The sequence below is a fragment of the Perkinsus marinus genome (genome assembly GCF_000006405.1).
Source record: "Perkinsus marinus ATCC 50983 genomic scaffold scf_1104296958712, whole genome shotgun sequence".
Lineage (NCBI taxonomy): Eukaryota > Perkinsozoa > Perkinsida > Perkinsidae > Perkinsus > Perkinsus marinus.
Genome location: NW_003206658.1, coordinates 807,871 through 835,160, shown reverse-complemented (window position 1 = coordinate 835,160; position 27,290 = coordinate 807,871). Strand labels below are relative to the sequence as shown.

The window sequence follows — 27,290 nt, the reverse complement described above, 5'->3', positions numbered from 1 at the left end:
AGAGCTGCTAATAAGGATGGTCACTCGACAACTGGATCATAGGACAAGTCTCGGTGAGCAGGAGCAGCATCGATGAGTATCTTTGGCGCAACATTGACCAGCCAATAGCTGAGAGAGGATACTGGACAGGGCTGATACTGATGATGATACCTGCATCAGACGGGTGATAGCAGCTGTGTTGAGGAGTGTGTTCTCTGTGAAGGATCCAGGTATCATATACACATTTGGACCTGGCTTAGGGTACTACTTCTGGTGATTTTCTGAGATATGATGTTTACCATCATTTTCATCATGATGATGATGATGATGTCGATGATGATGACGATGTCGTCTTTTCCTCCCACGAAAGAAGCCAGTAGGTTGTTGATGAGGTTCCCCACCATGAAAGGTAGTATGATGATGATTATGACCAACATAGAGGAAATGTGTGATGGGGGCACCGTGTTGGATAGTAGCTAGATGTTGTTCATGTTGATGATAATAGTCATTCATGGAGGCTAATAAGGTGGTGACAGTGGTGGTTAAGTCATCGACGCAACACGAATACACCAGAAAGGGGTATGATAATAGAGCATACCTAGCAACAGCTATCCGAGGGAGGCCTTCGATGAGAAGTAGTAGCCTGAAAGTAGAGGTACTGATAGGAGGTATGAGTGGTAAAAAGATGCCACCACGAGCACCACCGATGACTAGGACGTCTGGAGGAGCTGTGTAGGTAGAGATTCACAGCTCTGATCAGCAACCTACCCTCATCATGATCATGCCGAGATCTGAACCATGCACAGCGGGCTATCAATTCATTTCATATGGGTAGCGGACGATTATGCGCTGGTTCATCGTGCGTGAAAATTTCCGATATCTGTGTGTGTTTCCCCCGCATCTAGCAGGGTATAAGAGAACGTAGTGTATTATGTTACAGCTGCTGTTATCACCCTTGTTCTGGTAGTATGCCAACTACTGTAGTAACACCTTCCGTGGCGACATCATCAACACCCTCATCTGGTATTAGGAGTAATACTACTACTGGTGCTGCTCCACCACGGGTACCACCAAGTCGAACGCAGCCTGATATGAATAGGGAGAGGATGATGTTTATGTGGTTATCATTAGTTGGCAAGACTGTTGAAGTTAAGATGCGAAATCAGACTATTTATGAAGGGATATTATCGGGGGTGAAGCCAGAGAAGGATTTTGATATAGCTCTTAAGTATGCAAGAGAACTCCCAACAGGGAATAAGTTATCTGGACCTATCTATGAGGAAATGCTAGTACCTGGGAAAGAGGTGGCTTCGTTGACAGCTCATGATGTACCTGTAGCTGGCATAGATAAGGATAAGGTAGTAAGGACTATACCGATGTTGTAGATAATACTAGTTGTTGTTAGGGACTCCATTCAAGTGGATTCAAGACTGACTCAGAGATTCTACCTAGGAGCAGTTTAGCAGGCAAGGAGAGAGTCCTTCAGCGATGGGATAGTAAAACTGATGATGCGTATTATTACTCCGTATGCCTATCATATTTATAATTGTATTATGATAGATTGGACAAGCCGTTAGAAACGAGTCTTGATGACTCTAGGATTGGCAAGGGTAGTAGTAGTAGTAGTAGTAAGGCCTATGGACACCGTCACTTTATTACTATTCAGGTGGTGCTGCAGCAGCACATTGGGATCAATTTGCTGTGAATGAAAGGAAGTTCAATGTTAAGAGTACATTCAATGAGGCATTGTAATAGTATATAACAGCAAGAGTCTATAATGTAACATGTACATTCCTAGATACACTACTACTTTGGATACTTCTAAGATATCACCTGAAAAACAACGTAGAGCTGAGAGGATTGCCAAGTACTAACTACTTAATGGGCCCTTGAGGGATTAAAGTTAATATCAGGGAAATAGAGCAACATTCACAGAACTATGGCGCTAAGGAGGAAGGCACAGGTGTTGAAGATGAGGAGGCTTTATTCTCAGCTGTTCAAGGTAGTAGCAACATGCTTCTGTATCAATATGGGTAAGGTTAGTAGTGGTAGTAGTATGTACGGGTGGTTATGCTACTGGCCATAAACAACAACAGCTCCTCCTCCTCCTGTTCGTGCTACTGCAACAGCACGAGGGGCAGGTACATCACATGCCCCTACAAATGAACATCAGAAGCCTCAATTATCTCCAGAACAGGTAAGAGTATTATTCCCATCTTGTAGTGATATTAATATTAGATATCTGAACGAGCTCGGATGAAGGCTGATTTCGAGAGCCATTTACGTATGCTAGATGCAGGTCAGCGACATCCTAGACCACCTGCAGCTAGTGCTGGCAATACGGTAATACTACATAATAATCAAGTGTCTAGTCATACTGCTACTTCTCTCAGAGGCTTAATGCCCTCAACCTTGAGCCAGCCTCAGTAAGGGTCAGTCAGCTTGCTGCAGGCCGTTCACCCAAACACCAACAGCATCACGGTAATCACTACCGATTTGAAGATGTATACATCATCATTTCAGCATCATCGACATCATCACCTCATCATCCTCCTCAACCATTAACTCAAGAGAATCTTAAAACCCATAATCAAGCTCTACAATCTACAGTGAAGCAGCAGCATTCCCTTCTAGGGGTACTACTACCATTACCATCATTATATATTCTCATTCTCCTTAGCCCTCTCCAGTCATGACCAATAGGAAGCCTATCCCACAGCTACCATCCGTTGCTGCTAATGCTGCTGCTAATGCTGCTGCTAATGCTGGTGTATCCCCTATAGTTACCGAGATGAAGGGTATTAATGCATTAAATCTAGAGCCAGCATTACCTAAGTTACCCGAGAAAGATCGTGAAGAATGGATCAGCAGTAATGCTAGTCCACAGCTAGGGGCAGCTAAGGGCAGTCGAGGGTCCACACCCTGGCAACAACAACAAGGTGGTGGCGGTGTTTTGGATAATAATATCAATGCTGCTGCTGGGACTCCACCTATCACAGCAACAGCAGTTAAGGGTGGTAAGGGGAAGGGACAAGGAAAGGGGCAAGGCAAGGGTCCAGTAGTAATAACTGGGCCTCAAGGCTCACCGCAGGTTGGTCCTGGTTATCAAGGAGGACCTACCACTACTACTCATCAACCTAGTCAGCTTATGATGAACGCTGTTCATAATGCACAGAATGCTCGAATGCAACAAGTAGATGTTGGGAAGCCTCCTGTGGGTGGTAAAGGTGGTGGTGGTATGATGGGAGCTGGTAGTAGGAAGAATAATCTCACTTTAGAGGCGGCAACAGGTGGTGGTCCAAAGCGTAGTGCATTCTCATTTAATCCCAATGCTAACACCTTTACACCTGGAGTACCTACACCAGGAGCTACACTTAATATTAATGTTACTCCTGGTGGTAGTCTATCTGGTACTCTTAAGAATGTTAATTATGACACCTATGAGACTACCGCTCCTGCCCCTGCTGCTACGACTACTCACCAGCAGGGGAATGCTGCTGCTGCTCCTCCTCCTCCCTCTTCACCACCTAGTGGTACTAATACTAAGCAACAAGGAGGATCTACACAAACCTCACAAGGCAGGCAACAACAACAACAAGAGCAGCAACAACAGCAGTATCAAGGTGGTAGTGGTGCTAATGGGCGTGGTGGTCCCCTCCCCTCTCCTCCTCCATTTGTACCACCACATGGTCCTATGATGGGAGGTCCTATGCATCCTGGTATGATGCCGACCCAAGGTGGTCCTATCCATCCTGGTATGATGATATCAATGCCCCTTCCTCCACACTATCCTGGCTTCATGACTACTGCTGCTGGGTTACAACCGATGCCTTTACCTAATATAACACCACCATCATTCATGCCATTATGTGATAGTGAGAGCCTTGATACATCGACTTTGGCAGAGATTGAAGATAGGTTGTTGGAGTCCAGTGAGAATGAGAATACATCAGCAGTGTCTACTGAATGGCCTGATGGTTCCAAGTCATCTAATTATCGTGATATTATATCAACATCATCATCATCAGCTACAATGGTTGCACCAGGAGTAGGAACACCGATGCTTATGGGACCGGCAATGGCAGCTAGTAGTGGTAGTACAGCAGCAGCTACTGCCTACATGCCTCTCATCCCTGGACAACAACAGCAAGGGCCATTACCGCCGCATATGATGCCACAGCAGCAGCAGCAGACTGGTGCAGGACCGCCTACGGGCTCACCTATGCCTGGTGCAGGGCCTATGGGTATGATTCCTATGGGTGCTCCTTTACCACTACCTGGGGGACCTGGTATCTATCAATATCCTGGACAGCCAATGCAACCAATGCCAGGACAACAACAACAACAACAACAACAACAAGGAGGAGGAGGAAGTTCGTCATCGATGGGATCTGGCATGAATAATATGCATGTTCCTCCACCACCTGGAGGCATGTACCCTTCCCCTATGTACCCTGGAGGAGGTATTCCCACTAACATACCACCGCCGCCCTACTATATGGCAGTAGCTTCGGCGACACCCCAACAACAGATGGGTGGGGATAACCACGCTGGAGTGAGTAGTAGAGGTGGTGGTGGAGGCTACATGATGGGAGGAGGAGTTCTAGTCACACCAGGGAGTCAAGGTGATAATGCTGCTGAAGGTGGTGGCCTTATGCCCAACCCATCACCCCAGAGAGGAGGTGCTCGAGGGACCGGTGGCTATTATGGTACTAGTGGGGGACAGCAGCAACAACAACATCACCAACAACAGCAGCAAGGTAGACAAGGACATCGAGGAGGATATCATGGTGGTAACCAACAACAACATCATCATCATCAACAAGAAGAAGAAGAACAAGAAGGAACACAACAGTAGTGGTATCATTGTTTTGTTATTATGACCCTGTACAATTCTTAACCATCAGTTAAGTAGGACATCAATCCTGGTCATCTATACTCAAAGGTGCCTACTATTACTACTAGCATCTAAGTGTTGTAACCTCCGCTACTCACTCACTACTCTGTATCCAATTCTGAGCAAGTGGTCATCAGTCCTGCTGCTGCTGATGCTGTTGTTATTGGTAGGGCTCATGGGGCCATTCTATGTGATGGCGGCATTACTACTACTACTACCACTTTTTATTAATAAGCCACTACTGAGATAATATGTCCTTCCCTCAATTTCAAGGTCATCAGTGTTAGTCAATCTTGATTCCGAGTAGTATTACTATTCTTCATTATCATTATGAAGGATGGCCCTACTACTCCCAATAACATGGATGGTATATCCCTCTACAACGATGATCATTTACGCGAAATAGTCAATAACCCAGGAGCTGGGAGTGGTGAGTATTAGTATGTTAAGCCATGATGATCTGTCTATTATTCCAATCCTAGTGGGGAGTAGTCGCAAAGAGGCTGAGGACTCTCCCGCCGATGGGCAATTGTTGGAAAATATCGTTCCCGGTAATGGGCCCATTGCAAGGTGATAATGATAGGACTGCTCCTGCGACCTATCCTATTGCTGCTATTCCTGTTCTTCTCCTACAGTAGCCCCATCATTGATGCCGCCACTGAGCCCCCAAGGTATATCCCTCTGGCAATCAGACATGATGAGATCGAAGTTAGTAGACATCAAAGGTTGTTGAAGACTAAGTAGCATCTCAAGGGCAGAATTGTCAACCACTTCTTTTCAACTTGGTTGTTCGAGGTTCTGTCGGTATGGTCCTAATTGTGAGTTTGCACGTAAAGGGCAGTGCTTCTACGTTCACACCCCACAGGAGTTGAAGTATAGGCCACCAAAGCCACAGGATTACCCAGTGAGTAGTTGCTTATCGCTACACATAAATGATGTTGCCATTGGTAGTACAGTAGAGATCGACATGATACGGGCTACTCTTATTATACTGTACCCTATACGGGTGCTGGTAGTGCACATGAGTATAGTGAATATGATGATGATCATGATGATTTTGCTGGATATTATCAATATGATCATGTTGACTGTCATCATAATCATCATCCAACTATGGTTATACCCATCCCATCACTGTTATCCTCCAATAGCTTAACCAGGTTAATGATGGCGAATCTAGATTGGAGCCTCCATATCCTACACCAGCAACGAACCCTCGAGGTGGGTACTGAACAGCTGAACAGTGATTAAATACCTTTCCAGGTTTAGGTAGTGCTCAGGACGCCGGAATGTTGAACTATTATGATGATTACGCTAATGATTATTATCATAGTGGGTCTAGGTGTATGATCACCACTAGCAACAGGATTGTGGTTCATGCATCTGTCAGGCTTCACTGCTGCGGCCACCGTCCGGCCATCACGTCAGACGGCAACCTCAACAGCCACTACTTCTACTACCCCAGCTAGTTGTTCAAGTCCAATGCTTGTTCGAAATAGTGATACTACTTCAGAGGAGCCAGCACTAAGAGCAATGGAGATAGCCATTCAAGTGTGTCTTAATGGTATGATACTTATAGGAGGAGAATAAGCATCGATAAGATACGTGATTTTGCCAAGTCGAGTGATGGAATTCTACTACTACTGCAAGCCCTCTCAATCCTTGGTACGACTGGTGACGCCACACAGACTAACAAGAATGAAGGTAGTTGCTTGGTATGGTGGCCTGAAGAGTAACCTGGTATTAGGCCTAGTCGATGGCCCTGCTGCTTCTATCATGAATCCACTTCTCACCGCATTAACAGCATTCTATGCTACAACTACGACATATGCTGACGGAGATCATCATGATCCCCCTACTCCAGTAATATAACCCTTGGTCGTAATGATGGTGTTAATTCTCAGAATATCCCACCAGGACTGTCCTCATCTTCCTCAACAGATGTATCTCCATCGTATGACGTGTCCATCCCTGTTAACAATAGCTACCCGAATAGCTCCTGTACTCAACAATAAGATAGATGTTGCTAATGTGTATAACAACAGTCTGATGCTGGGCAATTATTTGCTCTCAACAGCAGTGATGATGCTTTCATCCTCATACATGTCTTAATATTTTTTTGATAGTATAGATGTTCCCCCCGGTGATGTCTTCTTCTGATGATGGTACTACTGCCGACACTCATAGTATTCGGCAATCGTGGATGGTTGGCAGGGATCATCTAGTTGTGTTAAGAAAAAGTAATCCTGCATGGTGTTGTTAGATGATATGTAGTAATAAACAGCATGTTACCGACTCTGGTTCTCACACTTTAATATACTTGTGTTACATCAGTCATATGGAGGAGACCCTTCCTACTTGGATATGCAGGCAAGTATGGATCAACTCCTATGTACGGCCGCCTCAGCCTGAAGACCTGTCTAATGAGTCGGATCCTCTTCAGCCTACACTGCTATTAAGTCAACGTGGTCATCGTACAAATACGATTGTATTACTATTGCGTGTGGATTATCACATTGCATGTTAAATATGGATGCACTGTATGGCTGCACGCATGCACATCTGTAAAGCAACTTGAAGTCCAAGTACTGATGGCGGCGGCAAAAGCATTATTGGTAGAAGGGCTGCTGAATCCAGCGCATAAATGTTGTAACCGATTTTACCGTATTGGCATGCAACTGAGTCTGGAGAATCTTTGAGGACCAATTGGAAAAGTTCTTGGCAGACATTATCCCATTTTTCCATGACGAATTCATAGAATGCTTTCATCGTGGCTCCCTAGTAGGTGGTACTAGACAGGACTCGTTAGTATTATAGAAATGTAGATGCATCCACTGCTTATTGATCAATGGACATCAGTGATCTTTCTCAATGGAAGTATAACCATTTCCATCAAGTTATAAACACCATGACCGACTGTTCTTTCACCTCGTTTCATGCCCGCAAGTTGTTGAGAATTGGCTTTTAAGGCATCACCAACTAGATTGAGGTAATCTGCCTTTCCATGGTGTTTGAGAGGATTATTAGACACTTGGAGTAACAGTCGTAGTATCATCGCTGAAAAATGACTCATTGTCGCCGCCAGACTGCTCCTTGATACATCTACTCTGGCAGAGATTCACACCAGACATCATTTTTACTGCAAGGGGAGAGAAGTATTATTCCTCGAGTACAGCTGAGGCAACCTACTGTAGTAGTAGGAGGAGTATTAATATCACTGCTGCTTCTGCCTCCCAACCATTTGAGGACTGCCCTCTTGAGGGACAAGAACAGTTATCGTAAGCATTAGAGATGCTCCTGTACATGATCTATCGATCATATCGTCTCGGGATGATAGCCTTAATGAGGATCTAATTACTCTGATAAAGAGTCTTAATGACTGATGCTAAGATAAAGAAAAGGCGATTGCTGATCCCTACGGGTTAATCGTTACCTGTGGTGGTGAGGAAGATATATGGAGGGTCTATGTGTCGTGGCTGCTGTTACTAGTTTCAAACATGTGTATTGCCGGGATCGAACCTGGCTCATCACAGTATCATTTACGGTACAATACAAAACAGCACAACAGCACAACAGCGGAGTGCTGTTTTCTATTTTGGCCCGTAAGGACCGCACATGCTCTTATGTGTCTGCTGTTTTCTAAACGACAAAACAGCGCCAGCTATTTACAAAATCGCACTGTTATTACACATAATAGCACTCTGATTTACATAAGCGCTACGACATTATGCGAAATCGCACATCTGCTGAAACGCTCATTTCTGTTAGCCAGAAATGCATTTCAGTTTTTTTTTAGAACTTCCTCTTTTTCAATTTTCCTTTCGACAGAAATACATTATGGCACACGCCTCTCTGCCACTTTCTCTGCTCATTTCTATCTTCTGCCTCGTATTTTTTTTTAAATATCGGTGGGTAAGAGAGATTATCTTACCGAAAAGTACTACATTCTGGGATCGTTCTTCCGCTACGGGCAGTACGATTTCCTCACTGGGCGAGGTTTCATCTGCAATCACCCGGACGATTCTCTCACGATTTCCGTACTTACGCAACTCTTCATTTCTTTCAGTCCTATTATATGCGAAATGTGTCCGTTGTGTGGTTTTCCTGTTATGTGCGTGCCACGCACATACGCATGGTTTTCATCTATCTCTCACATCTGCTATGGAAATTCCCTGCTGCGCGTGTTCCGCTATGCTTTTGTTGATATTACATAGATGTTCTACACGTACTGTGTTCACGCAACAACAATGGCTCGAGAGGTAAAGATGAGAAATCATGATTGCGGTTCAGTATCATGCTCAGAAACTTTATTTCTACTGTACGTTCAACATGAATAAACTTAATGCTCCTCCTTCACTCCGCATAACTCCGACATCTTGTCTAAGAAATCTTCATCAGGTAGGTGCCCAGCCTTCCAAGACTGGTAGAAGATGAAACGCTCTCTCGTTGCTTGCTGAAGCCGGCGCCGTTTACCCCAGGTCGATCGAATTAAGTTCCGCATTTGAACGGATCAGCACGTTCTTCAATGCCTTGATAAAGACCACAATTTTGGGATTCCTTTTCGATACGACTTCATTTAGATATCTGACCGTGAGAGAACCCTGTACAATCAGAGAGTGTCACAGGCTCACTGATTCAGTCGTAATCACTACCTGTGTAACCCTTCCAACGGGTTAGTCGTCCTTTGAGCATAGACGTCATCTGAAGGAATCGAACACCACTCCGCTGGAGGAAAGGGCCCGTCCAACTTCATGTAGACTGAGTCGATGTAACCGACAACTCATGACACGTCATCTCCTTCAGGTCTTGAGTTTTTCAACTTGTTCCACATCTTCCATGCACGAAATACATTTTATAGTAGGTAATTCAGCAGTCCACTTGTAGATAGCAGTCCCAATACAACCATAAATGTCAGTATTGCCGATGGGAACTTGTTCGCCCCCGAATTCGAAGGCGGCATTCAACTCCAATGAACCATGTTCACACTTAATTACTTTTTCAACAACTCTCTCGGAATAGTCTTTACCGAGAGCAAATACGAACTTGGGAACCGTAACCGTGACGAAATCGAAGTCGCCAGGGTACCCCGTCACCTCGCCTTGCAAACGACCCAATAAGTCTTCCTTCCTTGGTGAGCTAAGATGAAAACTAGAGTCTACAACATTGATTAGTTTTGACCGCAGTTTTTCCCAAACTCCCTGAGCACTGTAATGAACACCCCAAAGGCTTTGGACTGCTCCCTCCACTATCCCTGCAACTCTGTTTTTAACGGCCTCCAATGTGACCAAAGCAGAAGACGAGTCAATTTGAAAGTGTGATTCCAACGTTAACCACATAAGAGGCTCGTGTCTCCAAGAGGCCAGACGCCCTCCAGCTTGCAAGTCACCTTTGCTCAAGCCCAGCTTTCACTTCAACAGCGCATTAATATCGTTCCTGACCACCTGAGGATACCTCACAATCGCTCAAGTTGAGCAGCTCAACCGCCCGAACTCGTCGCAGCAAGTCGCACTTTAGTCCTAGCCTCCGAGACCCGCGAGTTCATGAATCTCATCAAATCATAACCGGCGAAGTCGCCAACTTCCACCACCTCTCCCTCAAACATGCCGAAAGTCCGCTTAACGTAACTGATAAATTTCAGAATACAAGGAGATAAATTGCTCTAGTCACTACTTCACCATTCCCACCGACGTTTGTTGTTGCCCTGTATTGTTCCACAACTGCTCGATGGCACCCCGAGAAGGTTTCGGCTTGAAAGGTGATATGAGATCCTAACAAATTTTTCCTAACAATCCAATTTGAGGTGAAACTTTACCAAACAAATAACAAGTAACAGCCAACGTTACTTAGCAATATATACTTACATTCATGAGGCGCGCTGACTCTGTTCCATTCGATATACACTTGATTTTAGGTTTTCGAAACGCGGGAATCAACTTGATTCAATCAAGTACTCAATAACTGTACTATTTCCTCGATGACAACGATGGCATACATAACGCTGTGATGACGTAAAATCCACAGCCTCATCGGCACACCCTGCAATATGGATTCTCATACCACACGACACGAGTCACAATCGGCCATCGCCCCAAAGTCGCTCCCGCGATTGCAAATATGACAGCAGATTGGTTCAGGCATAGGAACCAAGTAACGTAAACTAGACATGAAAAAAATTCCCATTGGAAGACAAGCAAACGTCGACGCAACAATGCTACGGCGAGTACTGAAAAACAATTTGAGTGACGACTTCGCTCCGCCGTCAAACGTTTAAAACGCCACGTTACTTATCGCGATTGCTGTTATGTATGAAAAGGGCAACGGATAAAAGAGCACTCGAAATACATAATCACATACAAATTTTATGCAAAACAGCATCTGCGATTTCATAGTAACACATTTTTTGTGAATAAGAGCGTAACCGCTATTTTGACAGTGCGATTTTTTTTGGTGCTGTAATAGTCACCTGCGACTTTTAGTTGTAGAAAACCGCACTTCTGCTGTTCTGTACGTCAAACTACTATTACAGCACATCGCACTTTTTTCTGCTCTTTCTCGTGTGCTGTTTTTCATGGTAGCCATCATTTAGGGGCATCCTTGAGTTACTCTCCTGTCGAGTTTAGTACGATCCTCAATAGTATTCGAGTGTTGCACTAACTGCTAGAGGCGTCATTATGTCATCATGTCATCAGCCATCAGTGTCGTCATCAAACCCAGCAGGGAGGCTGGTACTGGATGGTCAGGTATTATCAGATAGAGTAGTGGACAGTGTAGCCATGAGATTGATCAGGAACCTCGAATGTGGTCCAGAACTTGTTCACAAGTACTAGTACCACTCCTCGGGTATTTCCTATTGTATGTTCATTAGATGGCGTGCCGAGATAAAGGATTTGCGGGAAGAGAATCGGTATGCGTTGGGATACTTGAGCACTCTTGAGAGATGCTCTTGTGCACCACCTAAGAAGGCTACTAGGAGGTATAACCTAAAGAGGCCTAGGCTTTCTTCTAGGGTTATGGTAAGTACTGAGTACTGCTGTTAGTAGTGAGTCATCAGACTATGTGTTAGGATGCTATAGTAGACCCAGATGGGGATCTTGGTGATGACTGTTTTGATGACTTTGATGAGGCAATCATTGCACCTTTATCCAACCCAGTACTCCAGAAGTATACTATGGTCAATGCTGATGTTATGAAGGTAGAATTCATACACCATATCATCATCATCATCATGGTAGAGTCTTTTTTAGGAGAAGGAGGCCACTCCTGTCATATTACATTCGAAGGTTGGTACTGGTAAAGTAAAGAAGCAACCACCATCCTCACCAGCATCCTCAGTGAAGGCTTCTACTGTGTGGCATAGTGCTATATCGGTGGCGAGCTCAAACAACACTCCAAGGTCTACTACCAATGCTTCCCCATCCCCTATCGATGATGATGATGAAGGAGACGAGGAGGGTTTTGATTCCGACAATGGTGAAGACCCCTCAGATGATAAAGAACCACCCACGACGAAGATGCTCGTGTATGGGTATACAGCTCGAAGGAGGGCGAAGATGTATGATTGGGGTAAGAGGAATGGTATGGCCAGATGTTATCCGTATTATGGTTTTGTACATCTATGTGGTAGTAGCATTGAGTGGTTCTATCCCACAGGGGATGTGTTACTCGATGGATTCTTCCGGAAAGGTAAAAAGGAAGTCCGAATATGATACCTCTCCTCAATTGTTGCGTTAATGGTATTGTTGTCAATCCCCTGTGCACTGTAACCAGACAAAATGGCAGCAGCATCAGTTCAACCCGACTTTAGGAGGAGTACTAGGGAGTACACTCAAGTCTTCACCGATTCTAAGCATCTTATCAGCAAGTATTAACACTTCTTATATAACCGATTACAGTATATGTTTATAGGTATGGTCTCCATAGGCAAGCTATTAGAGACTTCCTCGAGCAATATCAGGATAAGAGTCTTAGTGACGATATTTGGGGTAAGCATGTCTACAGCATTTCCAGGCCAAATTATTTTTTACCGACAAACTTATTTGTTTACCCATCTGGTTAATGTTTTTTTCGATAACATTTTATCCATGATAAAATACCAAGCTAATATTATACCAGGTTTATTAGAAAGTTTAGGAGTGTAATTTAACTGAGACGCGCGCGGTAACCACGCGCTACTAACTAGTCAGTACGGCTGGCTTTACATCGTGCGGCTCGTGAGATCAGTCGTACTGTTGGTGGATCAATGGTATCAGGGACTAAGAAGTACATGACTCAACTACAGAAGGTGGTTGATGGTCTTAATGACCGTGTTGATATTAGTTTGGATGATCTACAGCAGTCTACCATGGAGGACGGCCTTATTGAGGCTATTATAAAGAATACTCAGAGGTCAGACGGCTAGTAGTAGGATATGAGTGGAGATCCTCACCTCAGATACCATCTCTTTTTCGTAGAGGAGTGTCATGCCATCATGCCTCAGCCCTCAGTACATTTCCAACCAAGTAGGCCAGCATGATACAATCATACTACCATCTATTACTTCTCCTCCTTCTCCTTCTCCTAGACCCCAATAGAGATGTAAGAGCTCAGAATGAGTGGAAGGAGGCTGTGGATGAACATATCACCTCACAGAGGGCCCTCGCGGGTACTGCTGATCCTCAGAATAAGATGCCGGAGCGAATGAAATGGGACTTTGTGGTGGGGCCTCAGATGATGGTGGAAGTAGTCGGTCTCATCATAGTCTTCGTCGGCCTTTATTAGGTGTACATCCATCTACCTAAAGACTCTGTATCGACACCCCTTCGTGAGGTTAAGTCCGGTAGTGTTGGTAGGTTCATCAAAATGGATGGTGTTGTTACCAAGGCCGCTGGAGGTGGGTGGGAAGCAGTCGAGTCAGCAGCAGCCGAACACTCCCCCCTCAGTTAAGGCTAAAGTGGAGGTTGCTACATATCTGTGTGAAACCTGTGGGGAGACGATATGGCAGGTCATTGGAGTGCATCGGTCACTTTCTTCGAGATCTCCATGTTCATCAGGTTGTCGATTCGGATGCATTCATGCCTATTGGACAGTGTCCTACTCCTCGTTGCAAAACCAATAAGACTCTTGGTACTGTGAACCTCTTGTGGAAATCATCTAAGTTCGTCAAGTAGTGTGAGGAGGCCGACTTCTGGTCGTTGTATATGGCTAAGTGGAGCTCAGATACCAAGAGGTAAGAGTTCAGGAGCCGAGCCATGCAGTACCGGTTGGATCGGTACCTAGGACCATGCTATTGGCATTAACCCATCACTTGACCAGATCAGTTCTACCTGGTGGGTATCTAATCTAGGTGTAGTAGTAGCCAGTATCGAGGGCAGGTGATGCTGTGACGGTGAGTGGTATCTACTTGCCTATTCAGCGGCATGCAGCCTCGAGGATGAGGCAACGAGGTCGAGCCAGGAATGAGATGTAATCATCATGGACTTGGCACGTCAATGGGAGTTCTCTTATCAAAGGTATATCCACGTGTTCGACATCGAGAAGCATAAGAAGGGTTATGCCGAGCAGACAGAAGAGGCGGAGATGGCTCAGAAGGTGGGTCAGATGGGCATGATAGTAGTAGTAGGACATCTCATGTAGATTAATGAGGCAAGAGATGACCCCGATATCGTCGATAAATTGGCATGCAGTATTGCCCCAGAGATCTATGGGCTGTCCGACGTTAAGAAGGTGATGTTGGATATCGATGATAGGCTGAGGTTAAGATGACTGATCAGGCTCTACTCTGTCTGTTAGTGGGAGGATGTACTAGACAGATGGGGGATGGTATGCGGATCAGAGGGGACATGCACATCTTACTCATGGGAGATCCTGGTAGGACCCATGCCTCCATCTCTGACTAATGCTCACTTTAGGTGTTGCCAAATCCCAGCTATTGAAACACTTGTCATTGATAGCACCACGGGCTGTGTATACTACAGGGAAAGGGAGCTCTGGAGTTGGTCTAACGGCTAGTGTTCAGAGAGATCCTCAGACCAATGAGGTGGGTCTTGTTGCTGCTGCTGATCGTGGTGTCGGTGCTGATGGAGTAGTGATAATATTGGTTCATAGATGACCCTGGATGGAGGGGCACTGGTCATGGCCGATAATGGTATATGCTGTATTGATGAATTCGATAAGATGGAGGAGTCTGACCGTACTGCTATTCATGAGGTATCCCTGAGTTCTATGTTATCATGGAGGAACAGACTCTTGTCAGGTTATGGAGCAACAGACGGTGTCTATTGCCAAGGCAGGTATCACTACTACATTGAATGCTAGGACGTCAGTGGTGGCTGCTGCCAACCCAGCCTATGGACGGTATAATCCTAAGAAGGTAGTACTTTCCATTGAGGGTAGCCGGCCTGGTATGGTCGTCCATTCAGTCTGTATTGGAGAACCTTAACCTTCCAGCTGCCCTACTATCACGTTTCGATATACAATTCTTATTATTGGATACTGTTAATGAGGATAAGGACATTGCCCTAGCCAGGCATGTCGGTAATGTACACAGGTAAGCATAGGTAACCTCTACCATATGCTGCTCCTTGCAACTTCTTCAGACTCGGAGAGGTCCCTCAAGAGTTGGACTTTGAGCCCTTTGGTGCTGAATTTATGAGAGCTTACGTCCGCAGGTTAGGTTGCTCCACCACAGTCAGATGCTCCATCATTCGTATGTAGAGCTCGTGAATTCACCCCGACTCTGGAGCCTTCCTTAGAGACAGAGATAGTGAACCACTATACCAATATTAGGGCTCAGGTCAGTGCTCCTGTGGGTACAGCATTCATCGTATCCCATTTAGGAACGTAGTGGTACTCACGATAAGCTCAAGACTTACACGACCCCTCGAACTCTTCTGGCCATCCTTCGTCTGGCACAGGTCTCTACTCTGCAAGGACTGTGATGGGATTGGGCTGCTCTCAGGCTCTTGCACGGTTGAGGTTTTCTGAGGCTGTCCAGCGTAGTGACTTCGATGAGGCATTAAGGATCATACAGGTGAGATCATACTAATGTGAGGGGTGCTCCGTCGTGGGTTGTAGGCAAGTAAGGCATCAGTGTCGGACTCGGCTAACAGGGGTCAGCAAAGGGCAATTGATCCTGAGTCGAGGGTAGTAATAACTAGCTCGGGTGATGTGATCGATGCCCTCAGTGTTGGGAGGATATGTCCGAGTTCCTACGTCGTGTGACCCCAGGCGAATGGGCCTCTATGAACGACCTCGAGAGGTGAGCTGCGCAATGCAGTCTGTATCATTCATACGTCACCCTACAGTTACGTGCAGAAGCGTGGCACAGCTACTCGTGATGTAATTCAGAAGACTATCGCTGCCTATGAGAGGATCAATATACTTGGCGTCAGTGAGGATAGGACGAAGATCTGCATGCTAGGCTGATGCTCTATCCCTTTCATAATTATTACTTATTATCATGCATGTTTTCACGGCTCCTGTGATGCTTGTGTTGCCATAAAGTAGAATTACGGTCAGAAGATCGATGATGGCCGAGGACAGTCGGAGACCTGTCTGATTCGCATCCTCTGCGTGGACGAAATGCGAGTCATGATCATCATCACTGTTCTGGCGTCGTGTACGTGTCTCTACTGCGCCATCGAGCAAGCTCATGTGTTGGGCATGTGAGATGATCGAGGCAGGGAGAACCATCAGAGGCTTCCTCGTGGAATGCCCTAAGGGTTTAATAAGTGGACACAGGATAATTGAAGAAAACGGATTCCCCGTCATGGGAAGTATTTGTCTTATGGAGTGTTTGCCCTTGGACTCTGTAATCTGACCTGATGGTCAGCAGCATGCTCTGTCTGCCTTGAGGCAGGGTTACGACCAAGCAAACAGCTATTATCGTCTCATTCACAAGCCCGGTCCCTATGTATATAACTATAGGTCGAGGAGGAGGAGGAGTACCACACAGTGGTGACTCAACTCCTCTGCACTTGACAGTCCCAAATCTAACGGACAATCACTCCATGACTACTTTCCAAGTCGTCATGCGTCCAACATCATCATCATCCTCCGAGAAATCGATGTGCCAATTGATGGGACTGTGACGTTCGGCTGAATTTTCGAAATAGTTATTCAGTTTCGTCGAGAATTGAGTATCATCGTGTATCGAATGAAGATTGGAGAGATAAAGCAGCATAAAAGAGAACTACCGACGCAATACTAGACCCTAGCAAAAAAGAAAATATGTATCGAAGACACCATGTATTCAGTCTTCACCCTCTTCCTCTTCGAGGCCCTCCCCAGGAAGCCTTCTAGTGGCGATTAGGTGAGCGTAGGTCTTTGGAACATCAATGGTCCTCTTGAGAGGCTCATCGAGGAATATGCTGCCACTACGTTTGCTGAAATGATGCATGATGTTACCGGGGACCTTCCACACCGCCCAATTCTTCCAATATGATGATCTGCATGGCCACATGGTGAAGGAGAATAACATGTACCCAACAGTGCCAGCACAGACGAATAATCTGAGAGGAAGAATGATGAACAGAGAGTACAAGAGAATAGTGAAAACCTTAGCGAGGTGCATTGTTGGTGGAACTCCCCATAGCTTATGGCTGGCTTCGTAAAAAACTCCTTCGCATATCGAAAGTTGCCGGGGAGGTCATACAGCGGTGGTCCTCGAGCAGCATTGCCTGAAGTGAGCTCAGTATTGTACGATACCGATAGAGTGCCACTTACCGAGCCTTCTCACTTGAATACCCCTTCTAGGGACGGCCGAGGAGGCTAAACGGATGAGCATTGATGCAACCACAAACACCCTGTTAATCATATCCGATATCGTATGATGACAGAATACGAACACAATAGAGCGAAAGCGTTCACCAAAGTTCTGAGCAGCATTTTGCTAAAGTGATGGTGGTGAACGCAGGCACAAGTTTCGTCACTGCGCCACGAAATTATCAAAGATGTGCGATAGCAACATCCTCAGATCAAGATTCAGGCTCTTTTCGAAGTTGTTGCTATGTCGACAGCAATCAAAGTAGCTGTGAGGATACGGCCTCTTATCATGCCAAGGGAGGCGGACATGCCTATCATTGCAAGGAGAATCCCTACTACAGAGACGTTGGTCACTGTAGCTTTAGGTTACAACTGATGGCAGTACCGTTGCCATTGATGTTGAAACAGACCAGTTAGTAGGACCGCCGAAAGTCGAACCGAAATGCTTCACTTACGACAGTTCATTCCCACCAAGCATCACCCAGGTGACTTACTTCCTAGTAGGAAGCCGGCCACAACGTGCTGGCTCAGGACGAACTCTACGCTAGCATTGGGAAGCCTATTAGAGACTCTGTTCTCAACGGCTTCAACAATTGCCTCTTTGCCTATGGTCAAACTGGCAGTGGCAAAACTCACAGCATCCTCGGTAATCGTTTTAGGATACCAAATAGGTCAATATCTCATGGTACAGGCACTGAAGATTCACCTGGCGTATTGCGATATCTGATAGATGATATTTTTAGCGCTGCAAAAGTAGGACATGTGTTCTTTTGAACATTACAGGCAGTCAGTCGCTCAGGAAGAGGAAAAGCATGAAGGTAAACAGCTGTGTGTGACGGTATCCTTCTTGGAGATATATAATGAACAACTCCGAGACTTGCTCGATCCACAGACGATACCGGACGCCATTGCACTGCAACGACGATCAGTCAGTTACATCATGGGCTACACTGGGAAGTTTATGTGTGGTTCAGTTGAATGAACTGAAGTCCCCTAGCGCATTAAAGCCGCCCTCACCTGGTAAGGCAAGACCAAACACCCCGCCCCCACCAAGTGTAATGGTTGATGAGCTCATCGACAACACCAATAAGAAGAAGAAGCTCTTCATACATCAACACCCTACCAAAGGGGTCTTCGTAGTCGATGATGTCGAGCTGACAATCCAAACTCCTTCGCCCAGGTGCCTAACCTTACTGAGGCAGCATGCGGTTCTCTGGACGAATGCCTGTCGTTCCTCAATCTAGGGCTCAAGCAACGAGCCACTGCCCAGGTTGTATTTCTGCACATGTCCCCTATACAGTGTCGTATCGCAGACTAACATGAATAGTCAGAGCAGCAGGAGTCATAGTGTGTTTACTATACGTTTGAGGAAGAGGATCAGCGCGAGCCAACGAGAGCACAGTAGGGGAGGGCTGCTGTTGACACTGTCAACTGGACAGTCCAGCCATTATGTTGTGCACAGGGACGTCATCGGTGCATCTAATCGACCTAGCAGGCTCCGAGAGAACTAAGAGAAGTGGCGCTGTGGGTCAGAGAATGAAGGAAGGTCAATCAATAAACACAAGTCTGTCAGTAGGAATAGAATATACGGACCCATCGGAATGGGCAGTAGGTGCTGGGGCAAGTCATATCGAAGCTCTCGATCGCTAAGGCTAGCTCGGCATCACACATTCCTTTTCGACAAAGCAAGCTCACGTAGCCAGAACCTCCATCGTATCACCATACCTGGTATGATAGATATCTCCTTACTGATGCTCTAACGGGGAATAGCCATACTTGTATGCTAGCAGCAGTATCCCCTGCCCGACACGATCAGGAAGAAACGCTGTCCACTCTAAGGTTCGCAAGTAGTGTGAAGAAGATAAAGACAGTAAGAGCAGTGCCCTCAGGATGCAACCTGGGGAGCTCTCGTTAATAGATACCTATACGTTCTCGTACTCCCGACCCGAAGCCGGTCATCCCGGAAGCTGTCATCAGGAGTGGGAGTCGGAGGTCTCCAAGTCCTGATCTAACACCTCAGGCAAGCACACCTAGTCAACAGAGACGGAGGAGGTGATGGTCCATCACTGATGGCCAATACGGAGCTGACACCATTATTCATGGTTGCAGCAAGAGAGGAGCTCATGTATTCAGATACAAGATGCGTCAGTCGGCCATGATGCTTGAGGAGCAATCAGCGACGTTGGGAGTATCTTCAACAGTCTCCCCCACGGTTGACTTAAGAGCACAAAGGTGGCCTCCATCGCCTACCAAGACTTAGTATGATAACGGCTCAGCTATCTCGAGGATTCGCTCGACAAGTGGGATGCCAAGCTTCGTGCTTCTAGTAGGCTTCTGAAAGAGCTACATATGGACAATATACACGAAGTAACTGGCAGGAAGGCCAAGGAGCCGTAAGACTACATTACACAGATTTATCACCGGAAGGACTCTATTGCAGATACATACTCAATATCAGCGACGATCCATCTCTGTCAGGTTGTCTAGTGTACTTCCTCAACTCCCCCGGGGGTCATACCACACCTTCAACCCATCACACTCGTATATCTTCAGGACCTGACCCGCGACACCACACTTCTGTTGGTTGTGGTCCCGATAACGATATCGTGCTTATCGGCTTGGGCATACCAGATGAGCTCTGTATCATCTCCTCGACTACCAGGCCTCCTATGCTGCCGTCGTTCTGTCTCAGGCATCTTGACAGTGGATACCTTGAATGGTGACACGGTGGTTGAGGTTCAGCGTACAGCCCTTCAGGACGGCACTGGTGAGGTTGAGTCGTCTCAATGGTGCATTGACATGCTGGTGACAGGTCGATTAGTAGTAGGTGGCAGACTTATCGCGGACAATGATCAACGGCATCGTCTTCGGAACGGGGAGAGGATAATCTTCGGAAGAGCTTTTGTGTTCCGTCTAGTAGGTGCTTGCGTGTCGGGTAACTCGACTCGGATTGAACAGGTCATACCAGGCTCGCCGATTCTGCAGACCAGGACCCAGACTAGGTCTGGTGTAATGGATGCGGTGGTGGAGGAGGATATTCATGAGATTATCGCCGAAAGCTCTCTTGCTGATACACAAACGGTAGCCGCTATCGCTTGAGTATGGTAGACGGGTGAACTAGGCTAAGATGATGGGAGAGGTGAAGGTCATCAATAAGATCCTTGATGACATGGGAGTAGTCAATCAGCGTGGACGATTCATCCACACGTAGCTCAACCTCCTCTTCCACCACCCTCACTGCACTCGTCATCATCATTAGGTACAGCGATGTTCTAACACGAGTCCAAGAGGCTAACGATATTTTACATGAGCTACGCTCTAGCTCGGGTATCAGCTTGAACCTAGTCCTACTCGCCGATGTCTCTCAAATAGCCGAGGCAGATCGACGCAGAGAGTTGGGTGATGACGGAGTCTCATCCCCGCCAGGCATCGCCGTAAGTTGGGCATTTGTCATGCTGTTTTCAATTATCATCGACGACTTGTTGTTTTCTGCTCTGCGAGGATATGCTACGTGGGGCTGACTAGAGCCACTACTTTGCAGTAGTGAGCTTGGCCCAAACCTCAAGGTCGGAGACCAAGTGACACTAGTCACTCTATCAACGACTGAGGTTTTCCTCCAGAGAGGAAAAAGGAGTTCAAACTTCGGCAACAACTCTATATTATCTCTTCTAAATTGGAGTAAATGTACCACACCCAACCGAACCTCTAGCTTCGTGACACACGTGACACACGTGTTTTAAATCGATTGATATCCTCGCAGTTGCGAAAACAACAGCACACCAGTCCTCGACTGCGTTCTAGTGTGCGACTCGGATGGTGGCAGTGTCATGGGTTTCCGTTTGTCTCGGTTGAGTAGGTGCAAGTGAAACGTGGGGGAGACATGGTGGACGTTTGGTCCGTTGCCAAGTTTATTTCTCGTCTTGAGGAAATGCGCTCGAAGCATTATATAAGTCGGATGAGGACGGCTGCTGAGAACGTCATGGCCACCGTGTCCATGACTGAGGATTCATAGCCCTCCAACCACCTCTGATTATCATGCAACAATAGACTCGCCAGTCGTTGAAGTGCTTCAGTCGGTATCATGTCGCAGTGTTCCGGTGCTAGAATACCACACCTCAGATGGAAGTTCCCGACTTAGCAGGACTAGCTACGATGTCGCCCGCCATTGTGCAAGTAGGGTAATTGGGCAGTTACATTATGGTCTTTCTTGTACACGCGTACGGAGTTAAGTCGCCCATCCACCGACACTCAACTGTGTAGTACCCTTAAGAATTATTGGTGGTACATTGGAGTGCTCCAGCTTCCCCTTCACCATGCAAACTGTCTGCGTGTTCGTCATTCTCCTCTCTACCATCGTCTATCAAGTCGATGCCGGGTCTGCTCTGATAATTGCTGAGAAGATGCTCGGCACTGATGATGGTTATTGTCAACGTGCTTGTGAAGAACGTCCTGGTTGTATCTTCAGCTACTGTGGAGATGACAATAAGTGTCACAGCGTTGGTACAGCGGACAACAGCGAGGTTGTCTCTTGTGGTGCCACGTCTACTTCTTTCGACTCCTGCACTTCTGCCTGTGAATCAGTTCCCGACTGTGCTGCTAGCAGTTGGAAGTCATTTTGCAAGTCCTGGCTCGATATCCCCGTTTGTTTCGGTCTGGTACAGAATTCCAACGGTGTATGCTATGAGGCTACGCCCGGTTGCACTGGCACTGCCTACGTGTGTCCTTGAGATTTTTGAGAGCATTGCACTTATTGCAACTCGTTAACGCTCGAAAGTCCATTCGCTCAAGTTATTTTTATATATTGTATTGCTGAAGTACGGAATCTGTGCGTAAGTGGTAGGTGGCCGTGTATTACAGGCCGATTCGATGAGAAGTCATATCGTATTAGTTGAAGTGATAAAGTATAAAGCAAGCCTCAAACTAGCCCAAGGTTTCTATATCAAATTTATTGTGTTCTCGAGTATGGTAGGGATAGCGATGATATTGAAGTATTCTCATCATTGTGAATACAATACTGTTGCCCAATAGTAACTTGAGAAAGAGTTAATACTGAACGAAGCTAAAGAGAAAATTATCGATCCATAGCATGAAGGATTCATATCTTGAATTTAACCCTTCGGGAGATACGCGTTGTATTTACATTGTGAATTACTTTCTGTTACTCTTTCCTTAATACAGGAAAATATGGCGGATTGGTTTCAAGATACTTTGGTATAAACAGTGCGACACCACAATTTGCTCTTAGCACAGACTATGGGATGGTTCTACTATCATCTGGTGTTGGTCCAATGAACCAGATGGTTGAAGAATGAACAAAGTTACATATCATCCAAACCAGCGGCATCAAACTGAACACAATAGCCTAATCAATGACCACGCACAATAGTGCAGCTGACATGTGGATAACTATCACATTGTAACAATGAACACCCAAAAGGGTTATAATGGCAATAATCGCTCTAATGGGTCATCTTCATCAAAGCTTTCATCATGATCAGTCTCATCATGATCAATACTCATATCATCAGTCTTCATCCTTTTCCGTCGCGCTCGAATGTACCGAAGATAGGCGATAGCTGTGATTAGAAAGGTGAAGCAGCATGCCGTCCAAGCAAGGGCAAAACAGTAGCCCAGGTGCCGTGGATGCCACGCCGCCATCTGAGCCAATGAGTAATGCCGCCGGGAGAGGTTTTCGAGAGTGTCGAGGCTTCCAATGGTTGAGCACATGCCCTGTGTCGACGAGTCCCTCACGTAGAAGGTGTAGAGTGAGCACACAATGATTGACAGGATAGAAGCCGCAGCCTGAAACACCGACTATAACTTAATACGGGCAAGAGGGTTATCACTTACCGATGTGATTAGAACACCGGTTACGTGGACCTTCTGAGCACTGATGTATAGCAAGCCAATTACTGTTAACAGGAGGCACGATACAACAGAGAGGATGCCTGTGTAACAGATGTTACCTAAAGACAAGAGACTACAATGACTAAACAATGAATGCCATTTACCAATCGTATGCAGTCTATGACGATGAGAGCAGCCCTTCTGTGCTTGTTCTAGGAGACGTTGGGCCGATATGTGTATATTAGGCGACGACGACCAGTCGCCGATTGCTGCTTTAGCGGCATCAACGAAGGCACGAGAGCGCGATTGAAAGAGAGACCAATTGGTCTCCTCCCAACTTATACAATTGTGGCTCAGTGTTCGCAGTACATACCTACAGAGTCTTGTAAATCACCAAACACAAGGATGCCCCTGACCAGTCAATTGACGACCTCCCCTTTTCAATGGGGAGGTCCGAGCCTTCCCCACTGTAAGAAGATTCGGTCATGGCTTTCACGTTGAACAGGAAACTCATCTTCTGCAGACCAACACGCAATCTAATGTCAACTTCAGCTGCCTCTGAGTCATCGGTACGATTCATCGGTAATAGCCTGACAGAAGTCTTATGGTGAAAGTGCTACCGAGGGGTTCCTACCCCCAGTCAAAGGCGATATTGTGAGGCCCGACGGGAGTACACTCTATCCAGGCTACTCTATGAGCAGCTGCCAGCCAGAGCCAAGCCGTGAGGAGAGCTACAATGGCCAGTGAGGGGCCTGAAGGATGATGAGTATGGGGAGAGGGGGGCTTTCCCTTACTTGTTAAGCATAAGCTACCAAATATCCGCTCTAGTCGGACATAGGCTATTCCCATTGAGTAGGAACAGTTGCATCTGCCAATCAGCGCAAGATACGAAAAAATACCCGAAAAATGCCGCCGCGTCGGATCGAACCTCCGATCGCGATTTCCCTTGCACGACGCTCGTTTATCCGTTAGTGATGCGACATGATGCGACATCATGCTACAACATGATGCGGTTAATATACCTGTTCCCGATAAGCTCGAATTCTGTCATATTATATTGTTATTAGTACATCATATGCTATATATAATAGGATACCGTATATATTTGGTAGAACCTTGATAATTGCGGAGCGAGCGAAGCGAGCGGAGCGTATTCTCTCACTTTACTAACACTTTGTGCGTGCGTGCGTGCGTGCGTGCGAACAAATTATCCAGCTCGATCTAGAGAGGTTATGATCACATGCTATACACCATTCGATAGCTCTCGCTCTGGGGATACTAGGAAAAATACGAAATTAGGGTTCCGCCCCGACCATGTAGATTTCCGTGCAAAAAACATATTTTTGCAGAAAAACGCCAGGCATGGGAATCGAACCCGGATGCCGAGCTCCGCCCTTTCTCCGAGAAGGCCTAGTTTATTATTAATATACGTATATATCATATTACGTTATATACTTTTAGTCTATATACATTAATATGGTATCCATAGAGTTAATATGACAATATATATTATTAGTATATCCTAATATCTGGATAATAAGCAATCCATTACATAACTGGCCTAATTAAGGAAATTGAGTCAATATGATATCGAATTCAGTACGGTGTATGTGGGGGACCATACAGGGCAGCTTGCTTTCCTTGAGCTCCCCAAGGTGTTAGGGTTCGTCACTTATACGACTACCATCACCACCTAGTGAGACGTTCTCAATCATGATTACTGTTGTCCATACATCGTTAAAGGATCAACAATGATGGTTAACTATTGATGCTCAACATGAGGACATTGGATCAATAAAACCAAGAGCAGCGAATAATGACTCAGATGGTATTTACGTTCATGGGGCAACAGACCTCACTGAGTATCAAAGGCAACATTGGCGTCCTCGACAGCCATCTTGACAACACAGTCAGTATCGTTGCTGCCTGCTATCATAGTGAGCATCGTTTGCCCTATGGATCGGTATAGACCTGTTGGGTATGTGTTGATGTAGGAGCTGCTCATAATCTCTCTTCCTCTGTCTCGTGATTCTCTCTCCTACCAAGTGTCATGTGAGTGATCGTAGTCCTGTAGCATGGTAACATGTTCCCATTCGATGGCCATATCCGGGGCTTGAGTTCAGTGCCGATCTCAGGGAGATCGTTCGCCCCGGCAGATTCCGTTTACACATGGTTGATGATACCCTTGTGGGAGTTGTCGATGACGCCTATCTTTTATTGTCACTCATAACGTAGTTTTTTTATTACCATCACTGTTCCTATTCAGTCGTATCGGCTGTTGATTCTCAAGGAGTGGATACAGTTAAGACTATTCGCTTTTTTCACGTTCATATTCTAAGGCCAGCTCGTGCTCGTCCACCGTGATGCTTAGCCGGCTGGTATGTCTCTGAGGCTGGCCTGGCAGCGATTGGACTTGAGGTTCGAAATACAGACTTCTTGGCACCAGAAGAGGCCAGCACGTAATCACAATACATACAGGGATGGAACCAATCAGTACAACCGTCGATCGCAGCTCTCTGCCACAGAACTGTAGCGTTAGGTAAAGACTTTGTTTGTTGTTTACATCTGTTGTCCACGTGTTGTAGCATCTACTCACATGGTCCATAGTAAGGCCTATGTATTCCCTACCTCAGTGGCTTCCCTCAGCTATCCTTCCCATTTGGATACATACAAGTCGCTTTTCTGCGCGGCGCGAAACCAAGGCGTGATGGTATCCATGTTTTTGAATAATAATTTGTCGGAAGCATCTACGGTTTGGGCTAATATGTGGTACGTCGGTCAGGGGTACGTTGGGTTACGTTATCTACTGTAGTTGGTGTGGTAACGTGTTGGTAGAAGTAGCCGGGAGAGAGTAGTGACGGATAGTTACTTGCGATTCATTGTTCCTTCCAGTGGTATCATATCGTATACCCACTCGGAAGAGGACAGTTAGACTGAATGAGGGTGGATTCGATCAGACTGGATCGTGAGAGGCCGACTATCACGTCCTAGTAGTTGCTAGAGGTGGCTACAGCTAGTAGTAACTCTGTATTACAGTAGACAACACAACATAGCATAGGTTACATGGGTAGGACGGGCATGGGTCTAAGAGCTGCTAGAGTCCTCAGTGGCGGGGCTATTCTGTTGGATGCATCTATTATCTTTTTGGATGTCTTCATTGGGTTGGTCTCTACCGTTCGAATGTATTGGCCCTGAGTGTGACCACCGTCGTCGTCTTCATGAAGGGATGTTGCTCACTTTCACTGGATCTCGGTGAACTCTCGGCTCATCGAATGGTGGAAGCATGGAGAAGTCTGATGAGAGTGCTCGGAAGTCTTCTGGACCGTTCCTCTTCCGACGATCAGGATACTTCTGGCCTGCAAGGAGCACTTAATCGATTCCTCGTCTTTTCCTTACTTGTCTGTGGTCCTCCGGTAACTATGTCACCAATAGTAGGAATGATAGTCTCCCTTATACCACAACTGGAGACCTTTTTCGACGATCCAGCGAATAGATTATTCCAAGATGGTCGTCGTCCTAGGAGATGCATTCGGTGTCATTTAGAAATGAGCATACCTACTTGTGAGGCCTTGGATGTTGTCTAGCATGGCTTGGCTTTGATAACGTTCTTCTATACTAATATCAGAATATCCACTTAGATCGACTTGACCGGGAGGTTTGTGGCATCGTAGTGGTGGTGGTAGGGAATGGCCACTGTAGGAGTTGTTGTGCATCTCATCTCGCAACATCCATCTTACCGATATTCATGGAACATTTCACTCCTGTACGCATCGGCTCCTTTCAATGCTATTGGTGATGTCATATTGATCTTAGAGGCATTCTTATA

General features: G+C 46.1%; 7 protein-coding genes across 7 annotated transcripts; 6 read left to right on the top strand and 1 right to left on the bottom strand.

Annotated features, from left to right (window-relative positions):
- Positions 1-1,133: 1,133 nt before the first annotated feature.
- Pmar_PMAR011725 (hypothetical protein) lies at positions 1,134-4,379 on the top strand (the record flags this gene model as incomplete). Its single annotated transcript, XM_002773817.1, has 12 exons — positions 1,134-1,337; positions 1,385-1,491; positions 1,540-1,589; positions 1,646-1,727; positions 1,778-1,846; positions 1,893-1,981; positions 2,076-2,176; positions 2,218-2,322; positions 2,373-2,460; positions 2,503-2,615; positions 2,660-3,963; positions 4,292-4,379. 12 exons carry the CDS (start codon positions 1,134-1,136, stop codon positions 4,377-4,379), a joined length of 2,400 nt encoding a protein of 799 aa, XP_002773863.1.
- Positions 4,380-4,477: 98 nt separating this feature from the next.
- On the top strand, positions 4,478-4,894 carry Pmar_PMAR011724 (hypothetical protein; the record flags this gene model as incomplete). The annotated part of the gene is made up of 3 exons (XM_002773816.1): positions 4,478-4,604; positions 4,696-4,833; positions 4,887-4,894. 3 exons carry the CDS (start codon positions 4,478-4,480, stop codon positions 4,892-4,894), a joined length of 273 nt encoding a protein of 90 aa, XP_002773862.1.
- A 5,387-nt stretch (positions 4,895-10,281) lies between these two features.
- Pmar_PMAR011723 (hypothetical protein) lies at positions 10,282-10,743 on the bottom strand (the record flags this gene model as incomplete). Its single annotated transcript, XM_002773815.1, has 4 exons — positions 10,282-10,317; positions 10,386-10,500; positions 10,547-10,644; positions 10,738-10,743. The coding sequence occupies 4 exons, from the start codon at positions 10,741-10,743 to the stop codon at positions 10,282-10,284; spliced, it is 255 nt and encodes an 84-aa protein (XP_002773861.1).
- Positions 10,744-11,730: 987 nt separating this feature from the next.
- On the top strand, positions 11,731-16,279 carry Pmar_PMAR011722 (protein PROLIFERA, putative; the record flags this gene model as incomplete). Its single annotated transcript, XM_002773814.1, has 27 exons — positions 11,731-11,889; positions 11,940-12,068; positions 12,121-12,439; positions 12,644-12,737; positions 12,782-12,858; positions 13,126-13,261; positions 13,307-13,374; positions 13,437-13,570; positions 13,634-13,745; positions 13,795-13,856; positions 13,906-14,018; positions 14,072-14,181; positions 14,227-14,317; positions 14,365-14,443; positions 14,489-14,578; positions 14,626-14,722; positions 14,764-14,891; positions 14,960-15,061; positions 15,108-15,224; positions 15,274-15,401; positions 15,451-15,522; positions 15,569-15,647; positions 15,691-15,768; positions 15,813-15,884; positions 15,929-15,997; positions 16,039-16,112; positions 16,159-16,279. 27 exons carry the CDS (start codon positions 11,731-11,733, stop codon positions 16,277-16,279), a joined length of 2,910 nt encoding a protein of 969 aa, XP_002773860.1.
- A 1,703-nt stretch (positions 16,280-17,982) lies between these two features.
- On the top strand, positions 17,983-19,527 carry Pmar_PMAR011721 (kinesin heavy chain, putative; the record flags this gene model as incomplete). Its single annotated transcript, XM_002773813.1, has 9 exons — positions 17,983-18,102; positions 18,149-18,263; positions 18,309-18,370; positions 18,423-18,549; positions 18,772-18,887; positions 18,931-19,018; positions 19,080-19,189; positions 19,230-19,312; positions 19,355-19,527. Coding segments are annotated over 9 exons (994 nt in total), but the record flags the coding sequence as incomplete, so codon positions are not given.
- A 439-nt stretch (positions 19,528-19,966) lies between these two features.
- On the top strand, positions 19,967-20,716 carry Pmar_PMAR011720 (hypothetical protein; the record flags this gene model as incomplete). Its single annotated transcript, XM_002773812.1, has 4 exons — positions 19,967-20,010; positions 20,058-20,128; positions 20,310-20,384; positions 20,538-20,716. The coding sequence occupies 4 exons, from the start codon at positions 19,967-19,969 to the stop codon at positions 20,714-20,716; spliced, it is 369 nt and encodes a 122-aa protein (XP_002773858.1).
- A 1,214-nt stretch (positions 20,717-21,930) lies between these two features.
- Positions 21,931-22,344, top strand: Pmar_PMAR011719 (hypothetical protein; the record flags this gene model as incomplete). Its single annotated transcript, XM_002773811.1, has 1 exon — positions 21,931-22,344. One exon carries the CDS (start codon positions 21,931-21,933, stop codon positions 22,342-22,344), a length of 414 nt encoding a protein of 137 aa, XP_002773857.1.
- Positions 22,345-27,290: the final 4,946 nt, after the last annotated feature.